The sequence below is a fragment of the Gastrolobium bilobum genome, unplaced genomic scaffold (genome assembly GCF_033153095.1).
Source record: "Gastrolobium bilobum isolate Gb01-03AN ecotype WA unplaced genomic scaffold, APGP_CSIRO_Gbil_v1 utg9958, whole genome shotgun sequence".
NCBI classification, from domain to species: domain Eukaryota; kingdom Viridiplantae; phylum Streptophyta; class Magnoliopsida; order Fabales; family Fabaceae; genus Gastrolobium; species Gastrolobium bilobum.
In genome coordinates, this window is record NW_026897897.1 from 1239 (window position 1) to 13367 (window position 12129).

The window sequence follows — 12129 nt, forward strand, 5'->3', positions numbered from 1 at the left end:
CAGTATTGTGCTGTACGATGCATCCTATTGTCTCATCTTTCATTTTCTCAATTGTTTGTACTATTTGAGATTTGTATGATTAATATCGCAATTTACCTAATTCCAAATCACAATGAATGACTAATAATTTGCTTCATCATTAACTTTCAATGCATAAACTTTGGTATGACTTAATTTTCATCAATTGTACATATATATATATATATAAATAATAATATAACACAATAAATGCATTTTAAAAAATCTACATTAAAAGAGTGGCTTACAAATCCAAAACTTTTGTTTGGCAGGTGGATTTAAGTGGAGGATACTATGATGCAGGAGACAATGTGAAATTCAATTTTCCAATGGCATACACCACAACAATGTTATCATGGAGCACAATTGAATATGGCAAGAGAATGGGACCCCAAATCAAAGAAGCAAGAGCTGCAATTCGTTGGGCCACAGATTACCTCCTAAAGTGTGCTACATCCACTCCTGGTAAGCTTTATGTTGGAGTTGGAGACCCAAATGTGGACCACAAATGTTGGCAAAGGCCAGAGGACATGGACACTGGCAGAACTGTGTATTCGGTATCTCCAAATAACCCTGGTTCAGATGTTGCTGCTGAAACTGCTGCTGCTCTTGCTTCTGCATCTATTGTTTTTAGACATGTTGACCCAACATACTCTAGTTTGTTGGTGAAGACTGCCCGAGAAGTTTATGAATTTGCTTTGCAGTATCAAGGTTCTTACAGTGATTCATTAGGATCTGCAGTTTGCCCATTTTACTGCTCATATTCTGGTTTTAAGGTAAAGCCATTTTGTTGTTTGTTGCTACTGTTTACCAACTTTTTTGTGCTACTATTAATGTGTTATTTTAATATGCTTTATGTATTTTCAGGATGAGCTATTGTGGGGAGCTGCATGGCTTTTCAGAGCAACAAATGCTGTTTCCTACTATAATTTGGTCAAGTCCATGGGATCTAATGATCAACCAGATGTCTTCAGCTGGGACAACAAATTTGCTGGTGCATATGTTCTTCTCTCAAGGGTAAGTTGTTCATGTGCCAGCAATGAAAAAATGTGAAGATTAAGCCTGAAGTTTGTTTTAACTCACTGGGTTTCTATTATTCCTTTTAATTGTTACTGCAGAGAGCATTGCTAAACAGTGACAACAACTTTGATCAATTCAAGCAAGAAGCTGAGAATTTCATTTGCAAGATAGTGCCCAACTCTGGCTCTTCAAGTACACAATATACACCAGGTAAAGGGAACATCATGAATTTGAATTTCAAAGATATATACCTCATGATTATTAATATCCAAAATCTACCTAAAACTTAGTGAATCACACGTTCAAAAGTACAATTCTGGATTCTCATGTACTTTTGTTCTACCTTTGAACTTTGAAGTATTCTTATTAAGGGATATTTTACAAATAATTCCAAGAATGGGGAATGATGGCATGGAACTGTTAAATATGACAAATTTTTTCATATTCAGTCAAATATACTTTGAAGGGCTCCGAAAGTATTAAGAAGGACACTATTTTATGCATTACTTCTATTTATGTGCAGGGGGGCTCATGTTCAAGCTTCCTGACAACAACCTTCAGTATGTGACATCTATAACATTCTTACTTACAACCTATTCCAAGTATATGTCAGCTACAAAGCAGACATTTAACTGTGGCAATGTCCTTGTCACTCCAAATACCTTAAGGAGCATTGCAAAAAGACAGGTAACTCTCGTTATTTCAACATTTGTACATTCAATATTCTCTTCTCTTCTGCATATTCATTTGTTAACAAAATTTATTTGTAAAATTTCAGGTAGACTACATATTAGGAGAAAACCCATTAAGACTGTCCTACATGGTAGGTTATGGTCCCAACTTTCCCAAGAAAATTCACCACAGAGGATCTTCCTTGCCTTCAATAGCAACTCATCCACAAACCATAGGCTGTGATGAAGGTTTCCAACCATTTTATTATTCAATGAATCCTAATCCCAACATATTGGTTGGAGCCATAGTTGGAGGTCCAAACCAAAATGATGGATTCACAGAAGATCGCAATGATTACAGTCATTCCGAACCTGCAACTTACACCAACGGTGCTATTGTTGGTCCTTTAGCATACTTTGCTGGTATCCGTTAATTTCTGATTGACTTCAATTGCAAGGTTAGGACCTTGTAATAAAATGCAGATATTATCTTAGCAGATGTTGGATTCTGAAGTTAACAGTTTTATTTGTATGTTTTAATAATTATTATCCAACATATTTATTATCTTTTACGCTACTCGGCGCATCATAGCACCCAAAAATCTACTATGAGACTACCTCATCCGTTCCTACAGTCTTTTTATCTTTCTATATGGTAAAGAAATGCTAAATTTAGATCCTTTCAAATACATTATGCATTTTGATAGACTATGTGCAAGGTTTATAGCCATAAATGATTAAGAAAAAAAATTAAAGGTAATTAATGAGCTAAGTAGATAACCGTTAATGGTAAAAGAAATTAAAAGTTTTCTACGAAACAGACATAACAAATCAAGAACTTACGAGAACTCACCACACTAGCTTTTGTCAACAATTACCTAAAAAAGTATACCATGCATGATTAGATTCTCAATATCTCTTTCAAAACTATTTTATTTTAATATCTACTACATTTATATTACATAACATTATTAAAACTTTTATATTATTATCTGGGGAAGAATCTTCGCTGTTGATTTCACTTGTATCTAACGACTTTAGTTTATTAATCAAGCAAGTTATTAGATATAAGTCTGATCAACGGTTAAGATTTTAAGTATAAGACGTGTTATTCTTAAGTCCGTGTATGTTGATCCTACATTTTATTGTTTATATTTAGGCTAAAATTCAATAATTTCTCCCAAGAAAACATTCAAACAATGTTCAGTTCGTGGGAAAAACCAACTGCAAATGTTACTCTTAAGTAAAAAATAATAGCTTAGTGCTTTTTATTAGAGAATCTATTACAAACAGCTTTTGGTGCTTCAGCTTTTTTCTCATTAGCACATCTAAACGTACTTTTTCTCATTAGCACATCCCCCGTGACCATCAAAGTTAACTTAATCTAAATGTGTTGTTCCTTGTCCTCATAAAATTCTATATTTAAATTTTTATTCTACAGAGCAAGGGCAATATTTTCTTACCGGAAAAGAAAAAAGAGAGAGAAGAAGCAAGGGCTATAGAAATACTGACCCACTTCCATTCCGGAATATCTAAGGGCTGCAATAATCCAGAAGGTCCCTGATGCTCAATCTTAACTTTCTGACATGTCAAACACTTACTCACAAATAGAGCAATGTCTTTCTTCATTCCCGACCACCAGAAGTTTCGTTTCAAGTCTTGGTACATCTTGGTAGCACCAGGATGGATAGTGTACTTACCCATGTGACCCTCAGTCAATACTTCATCTACCATCTGACCTTTTGGAACAATGATCTGATCCTTGTAAAACTTAAAACCGAACCTATCAGTGGACACAAAGTCCTGCTCTTTCATAGTCTGAATCTTTTCATCAAGCAATTGAGCTTCTTTAATCCGCTCAACTAATGAGTTCAGGACTACCGTTGTAGTCAATAAATGCGGACTATCCTCTGTATTCACAGGAATGCGGAGATCCCTGAATTTCTCAATCAAATTATACTCAGAAATCATCAAATTGGCCATACCAAGCGCCTTTCTGCTTAAAGCATCTGCTACTTCATTAGCCTTACCGGGGTGATATTGCAATTCAAAATCATAATCCTTCAGGAATTCCACCCATCGGCGTTGCCTCATATTCAGCTCTTTCTGATCAAACAGATATTTTAAACTTTTGTGGTCACTGTAGACAATAAAATCGGCCCCGTATAGAAAGTGTCGCCAGATTTTCAATGCAAACACTACGGTTGCCAACTCAAGATCGTGTGTCGGATAATTCTCCTCATGCGGTTTCAACTGCCGAGAAGCATAAGCGACCACCTGACGGAACTGCATTAAAACACAGCCTAACCCAAACTTAGAAGCATCACAATACACCACAAATTTACTTGTAGGATCCGGCAATATCAATACCGGAGCTGTAGTCAACTTCCTTTTTAACTCTTGAAAGTTCACTTCACATTCTTGGGTCCACACAAATGGGTTCCCTTTACGGGTTAACCGTGTCAAAGGTAATACCATCTGTGAGAATCCCTCAATAAAACGCCTATAATATCCAGCCAAACCAAGAAAACTCCTGATCTCTGTAACATTTTTAGGACGTTCCCATTCTAACACTGCTTCAATCTTACTCGGGTCCACTGCCACTCCTTCAGATGAGATGACATGGCCCAGAAATTGTATCTCAGAAAGCCAGAATTCACACTTTGACGGTTTAGCATACAACTGATGCTCTCTCAGAATCTGCAAAACAACCTTTAGATGCTCAGAATGCTCTTCTTTACTCTTTGAATATATCAGTATGTCATCAATAAAGACCACCACAAACTGATCCAGATAGGCTTTAAAGATCCGATTCATATAACCCATGAAAACGGCTGGTTCATTTGTAAGCCCAAAAGGGATAACCAGGTATTCATAGTGCCCATAACGGGACCTGAAAGCTGTCTTCGGAACATCATCCGGCTTTATCCGGATTTGATGATACCCGGACCGGAGGTCAATTTTAGAAAATACAGTCGCACCCCGCAACTGATCCAAAAAATCATCTATCCGCGGCAAAGGATACTTATTCTTAACAGTAACCTTGTTCAACTGCCGGTAGTCTGTACATAATCTCATAGACCCATCCTTCTTCTTAACAAAGATCACCGGGGATCCCCAAGGAGACACACTCGGCCTAATAAAATTTTTATTGGATAAGTCTTCAATATGCTTCTTCAATTCAGATAATTCCAGAGGTGACATCCGGTATGGGGCAAGAGAGATAGGTCCCACACCAGGCAATAAGTCAATTGCAAATTCAATTTCCCTCTCTGGGAAAGTGCGGAATTTCATTCGGAAAGACATCCTCAAATTCAGAAACAATCGGAATACCAGAAATGGGCTCCTTAATGGCGCCTACCAGACCTCCTAACATAATAAACCCAGAATCTCCTTCCTTTAAGGCTTTTATAACCCGAAGTACAGATAAGTAAGGAGATTTCCCTTCTTCATCATGAGATGAAATAGAAATGGTTTTACTGCAGCAGTCAATCTTCACACAGTATTTAGACAACCAGTCCATTCCCAAAATCAGATTTACAGACGCAAGATGCAAAACAAAAAAATCGGCAGAATACTCCTTGCCTTCATACTTGAATTTCACATCTTCACAAATATACTTTTCATTAAAAACATTCCCCACAGCCGTAACAATACGCATAGGAGTTTTCATTATTGTCAAAGGCAGACCAAATGCGTCGGCTACATAATCAGCAATAAAAGAATGTGTGGCACCAGAATCAAATAATACACTAAGCAGTTCATCTTTAATAGAAATCATACCTCGCACCAAAGTAGAGGATTTCTCAGCCTCTGGCTGAGTCACTGCATACACTCGGGCAGTAGGAGGTGGGAGAGGTAGAGATGGCTCCTCAATCATCATAGGGGCCGGGGTAGCCTGAATTGCAGAAACCTGTCCCCCACTAAAGGGGCAGTCTTTAATAAAATGCCCGGGTTGACCACACTTATAACAAAGCCCTTTTTCTTTCCTGCAGACCCCTGTGTGGGCTCTTCCACAGATAGCACATTGAGGAACAGATTTAAAATTCCCCTGGTTTGAATTCCCTATCTTCTTGAACTTACCATCAGACTGCTTCACCTGCAAACCTTTTCCCTTAGAATTTCCAGTATTACTTTTAGGACCAGAATTAGAAGCTGCTTGGTCCTTGTGCTTCCTTCTGTAATATTCTTGAATATTTTTACACTTTTTAACAAGTGCAGCAAAAGTATCAAATGAGTCACCTGCAAGTTTTTCAGAGATGTTATCATGTAATCCTCTATGAAATTTAAAAATCAAGTCATCCTCTGTAGGTGGAGCTCTCTGGAAATGAGAGTATTTGGCCAGCTTATTGAACTTATTCAAGTATTCATCAATAGACATCTGACCCTGCTTTAGTTCTTCAAATTCACCCTTCTTCCTTATCCGGGCTTCAGCCGGAAAGTATTTCAGCAAGAATTGCCTTTCAAATAAAGGCCAGGTAATAGCATAACCCTGACATTCCAAGGGCTGACGGGTATTTCTCCACCAATCAGCTGCATCATTCTGCAACATATAAGAAGCATACAACAATTTCTGCTGATCATCACACTCCATGACAGTAAAAATGCGATCCAATTCTTCTAACCACTGAATTGCAGCAATAGGATCAATGCCTCCTTTATAATTTGGTGGTGCATGTTTTCGGAAGGCATTAAGCATTCTTTCTCTTTGCTCTCTATTAGTGGCTGGTTGTGCCACACCACCCCTGTGACTAGATTCTTCATTCATATAATTATTTCCTTCACCCTCCACAACAATGGGATTATGAGGAGGAGGAACAGGCTGTTGTGGTTGTGGCTCAGGCTGTGGCTGTGGTTGTGGCTGTTGCAAAGGCTGTGGCTGTGGACCTTGCCCACCCGCCCTCACCTCAACCAAGAGTAATCTCATCATTTCAATATTCGCCATTCTGCTTGCTGCCATCATTTCTTGATTGGCCAACCTATTAGCCTCTAACAGATCTTGATTTGCTTTCATCATCACTTCTAGCTCTCGCTGCCTAGCTGCAGCCATATTTTGATGCGTTTCAGTTAAGGCCGTTATCATTGGATCTGGCTGTAAAGAACCACCCCGCTGAGTTACACGAGGCCTAGCCAAATCAGCTATAGTTGGATTTGTCGGGTCAATAGGAGGATCCATAGTCCTTCTTGGGCGAACCATAATTCTGCATATTTCACACAAAGGAATGAGTTAGCTACGCTCACACTCAGTGATCATACATGCATATCATAGTACTCCAAGGAAAACACTCTAGAACATAATAACCCGAACAATTTATGCAATATTTCACAGGCTCTCCTAGAGAAACTGCTCTGATACCATAAATGTAATATCCCCGTCTCGAGCCGGTTCAATTAACATACATATGATATAAACAGATACAGCGGAAGACTTATCTTACGGAAATACGGGCTAACTTTTTCTTTTTCTTCTTAGCTTCATACCAAGTATAACCAAAAATCGGACAGAGTAACCTCTGTAAATCGGACAACTAGGGATTTTCCAATCCCACTCCCAAGAGTTCCTGATAGACAGTTTCAATAATATTCATATTCAGAAGTACCAGTCATGCAATATAATCAGATACCCATCCATGGGCGCATGCAGAAATTGGCTCTGTGCCACTAATCTAACAGCATGTAGTCCAATACAGAAACATAACTGAATACTACATAGTCATATCAACATGCCTGAATACCAAAGGTACATGCATCAACTGAATGACATGTACAAGACATATACAAGCCATATACAAAATACAGGATCTAACATAATGATCCATCACTACGGAAATACGAAATACATAGGTACACTCCAAAAAGATTAGTAGCCTACAGCTACTCAAAATACTGATCCGTGAAACGTCTCAGCCCCGTGCCGTGTCCCTGCCTAACGAAGGCTCACCGGAAGTCTGTGCACCTGAAAATGTTGCCCCAACGAGGGGTAAGATTTCAAATCTCAGTAAGCTCCAGGTTTATAGAGAATTCTCCATACCCCTGGCTCACTCCTGCATGAAAGTCAGATACAGAGTATACCAGTACAACATATAACAAATATCATAACAGAACAGAACATATAACCATATCATAACAGAGGTGTGCGCTGTAATTCCCAAGGGATGACCCCAAGCGGAATTCAACGCACGTGTTCCCAAGGGATGACCCCAAGCGGAACCAGAGTATCTCAGAGGTGTACATAGTCAATCTCAGGAAAGTCCTAAGAAGACATCAGTGTACCAGAAGTCAATACAGAATTTATATCAGAACCAGTCATATCATATCATGTCATATCAGATCATTTCTTATCATATCATATCATTTCATATCATCAAATAACTCTATATGAATGCACCTATACAGAGTATCAATACAGTCATAGAGTCCAACCATAGTCCCCAACTATGGTGGAGCACTCAAGTAGGAAAAGACTCCTTAAACATAGAGCTTACCTCTTGAAGCTTTACCAATACGCTTACTTGTGGAACAAGTTACTTTTATCGCTTCAAGAGATTTCCGATCCTTCTCAATCCCTAGGCACACCTAGAGAATAATTTACAATGCATCAATAAAATGATACTATGCCATTATTATTTCATAAGCATAGATTTTATCGCTTATTTTCCTTTCTTTATATTTTTGCCAATTCTATGCCAATACACAAGTCTAGACCTCTATACACCCGTTGGCGTTCTTTAATTTAATCAAGCATTTACTTAAGAATTTTCCACATAAATCATGCTATTTTTCTTTAAAAGTCGAGGGCATACTCTTAGGGACTCAAGGTATTTTTCAACCATTTGTCAAAGCATTTCACTTCTTAGCTCATCCATTGGTATATTAAAATGCAACACATTTTATTAGAATAAAATGTAACCAATATATATATACCCCTAAACATCCTATAGTTCGAAACATAGAGCAAGTATTTGTAGGATTTTTTTCCAACTTTGGCATTTCCACCAATTCATCCATTTACACTACATTCCAACATATTTTACCTTTTCAAACATACAATAAAATTTTGCATAATGAACCTTACATAACCCATGAAGGCCGAAACCTAGGGGAAAGGTGCACAAGGGCTTTTCAATTTTTTTATCACAAGTTGATGCTTACTAACACTATCCTTCCTAACCAACAACAATCCATCATAATTTTTCACCTACTTGCACACATAAAACCCTTCTCAAATACATCAATTAAAATTTGCACAATAACTCTTATTACCCTATCAAGGCCGAACATAAGGAGGGAAAACATATGATTTTTCTCTACTTTTAACATGCATTAAAATGCTCCTTTTCATTACTTACATCCAAGGTACCAAGGATTCATCAACAAATCAATTTTTAACTCATAATACTCTCCCATCAAAACATATCTATCAATTTGTAACTTAAAATAATCAAGACAACATCATGAGAATAGAGGTTTGTTACCTCCAACAACTACCCCAAAGCCTAGAAGTCCTTTACCAAAAGGATCTCCACCAAAAACTTCATTTTTGCCCTCTTGATGAATAGTGCACGAATTTGAAGGAGAGGATAACTCTTCACACACTCAACAAAACCTCAAATTGATGGTTGGAATGGGTTCATTGGGTGGTTTACAAGCAATTTCATGTGGTGGGTCTTTGAATTTGGAGTAGAAATGATGGAGAATCAAGGAGAAATTCAAAACCCTACCCCCCTTCTCCAATGGTGCAACTCGGGTTTGAGAGGGTGAGAGGAGAGAGAAACTGATTTGGGATAACGAGACTAAGTCACTTATAAGGCTAGCACATGTGGCCTTTTTTAACAGATATTTTTCTATCGCGTATTTTACTTAAAATGACCCGGAACTTAACTTAAAGCTACAGACTTATTTTTATTTTTTCTGTCCACATTTACATTCATTTTTATTTCCCAAGAAACAATATTCATAATTCACAGTATGGTTTTTGCACCGTTTTTGACGAAATGCACTGTGAATCACTAATTGTACTTCATTTACTTATGAAACTTATACTTATCATTTTCTTGGGCCTATATTGACTTGCTTGGCATATATTGGACTTTCTTATTTTTATTTCATCAATTATTTATTTCTGGACTCTACCGGTTGCTTAAACAGCAGTACCAAATACCCGGTAGAAACACTATTCACGAGATTTTCACGGAAAGTGCCAGACTGTACAATTTTTCGTTCTGAACTCATATTTGTCGTCAGAATTATCAAATTATGTCTCTAAAATTATTTTGCTCTTTTAAGCTCTACCGGTTAATTCACAAAACTGTAAATTCTCCGGCAGAACGCACTGTTCATAACATAGTCATGATTACAGTCAAAATACTCGGAATCATTCACTGAATCTAATTATGGCATTTAAATCCTTAAATTAAATTTGTAATTAAGATTTACCATTTAGGGTCATTAAATACTCAGAAGCCACTTGTGCATTGAAACGTAATGCCCTTGTATTCGTGTCTCCGAACAAGGAGTGTAATGCCACATCTTGCACCTCTTGAACCTTGATGCTCGCATTCCATACTATTTCCTCAGTTGGATCCTCTTCATCAGAATCAACTATCAAAACTAGCATCTTGCTCTTGTACCTATGATGGGATATGCATTTCTCGTTACAGGTATAACATAAACCCAGCTCCCTCTTCTGTTGCAGTTCCTCCACAGATAATTTCTTGATTGGCAATGAGGAAGAGGAAATGGATACTTGCGAAGAAGGAGGATTTTTAAGGCTACCCGATTGGGGGGGGGACACAATCAACATTAGTGGTCGCAGGGACTACCCCAGTAGAAGAATCTTGGGAGGAGTGCAATCTTGTAGAAAACTTTCTGGTCATTGATTGGAGCCAAACCTTCAAATTTGAATGGTGTTATTCATAGGTATGAGAAAACTGCATTGCATGTAACAAGGAGGTTGGGTAATGAAGCTGGGTTGCACGACAGAGATCAGGCTGTAAACCTAAAATGAAAAAAATTCATCAGCAACTCATTGCCCAAATCCGGAACCTGATTCATCAGGGTCTCAGATTCCCTAATATAATCCCCTAAGGAACCAGTTTAAGACAACTTGCAGAGGAGACCTGTGACATTTGTATAAGAAAAAGTCCCAAAATGAGAGCGCAAGGCACGAGAAAAATTTGCCTAAGAATGAATCTTGCTACTTCTGTAGACCCACTGGTACCATAGAGCAGCAGGGCCATCCATTCGAAGACTCGCCAATTCAATCTTGAAATCATCTAGGATTTATTGTAAGTGAAAGAACAACTCGGTTAGAAAGATCTAATTAGTTGGGTCATTACTATAAAAGGGAGGAATCTCCATCTAGATTGTCTTCAATGCAGCTAGCCTCCATGGAGTCACCCGACTGTTGAACCTAAGAGACCAACAAGGAAAGCTACTGCTGAAGCTATGAATGAGGATTATCCACGTGGTGCTGCAGCACTGCTAAGTCCTCGGCAACTTCTTGAATCTTCATAATGATGTAGTTCAGATGAAAGCACCAGTTGTTAGGTGTTAACCTAACGATAAAGAAGAGGGAAAGAAGAGAACAAAAAGAATGAAAGAGAAATGTAGCTTTTATATTATTTCATAGTTTGGGACAACGACCAAAATGCCACATTATTCACAAAAAATTACTTGAATGCCACAAAATGAATTTTTTTTCCAAAATGCCATGTCACCTAACTCGTTACAACACCTAGTGAGTTAGGTCTGTACACGTGGCAATAGGTTCATAGCCACGTAAGTCGCTGCACAATGCAACAAGATTATGTGGCAGACAACTACTGCCTCAGCCTGCCGGCATAAAAGGCTAGGCTGCTTGGCATGTCAATGGCCAAAATCGCTAGACTATCTAGCATCTTACGTGGCCACCGTAGCGCCACAGAATGCATACGTGACGCGTATCACAATCGGACCAAAATCGCTACACTGTTCAGCGTATTTAGTAGTCCCCACCACTATAAAATCGCCCTTCCCCTTTTTTCCCACTCTTTCTCACTGGTCCCCCCATTTTCACAGACAACGTTTCCCTTCCCCTTTTTTCCATTCTCTCTCACTGGTTAGTCTAATTTTATTTCACTGCAATTTTGTTTATTATTTTAAATTTAAATGATGTTATTTTATATGATAGATTAGATGATATTTTTTATTAGTATAGAAATTAAATCCTAGGATAGATGATATAGTTAGATATTAATTAATTTGCTAGTGCATAAATTAAACCTAGGATAGATAACATGAATTATATTTTGTATTTTGAAATAAAATAATTTAAGAAAAAATTATATTGGTTTGAATATTTTAGTTTTAAATAATTTATGGAAAATAATTTAACTTAGGACTATTAATTTAATTTAATTTATGCCTGTTAATAATTTAA

At 37.7% G+C, this 12129-nt stretch overlaps 2 protein-coding genes across 2 annotated transcripts; one reads left to right on the forward strand and one right to left on the reverse strand.

Moving 5' to 3' along the window:
• Positions 1–332: 332 nt before the first annotated feature.
• Positions 333–2143, forward strand: LOC133311248 (endoglucanase 9-like). The gene is made up of 5 exons (XM_061512264.1): positions 333–794; positions 886–1035; positions 1137–1248; positions 1562–1725; positions 1817–2143. The coding sequence occupies exons 1-5, from the start codon at positions 348–350 to the stop codon at positions 2141–2143; spliced, it is 1200 nt and encodes a 399-aa protein (XP_061368248.1). The 5' UTR covers positions 333–347.
• A 423-nt stretch (positions 2144–2566) lies between these two features.
• LOC133311237 (uncharacterized) lies at positions 2567–10326 on the reverse strand. Its single transcript, XM_061512248.1, has 3 exons — positions 10146–10326; positions 5251–5897; positions 2567–2587 (listed from the first exon to the last, which is right to left on the reverse strand). Exons 1-3 carry the CDS (start codon positions 10324–10326, stop codon positions 2567–2569), a joined length of 849 nt encoding a protein of 282 aa, XP_061368232.1.
• Between the last annotated feature and the right edge of the window lie 1803 nt (positions 10327–12129).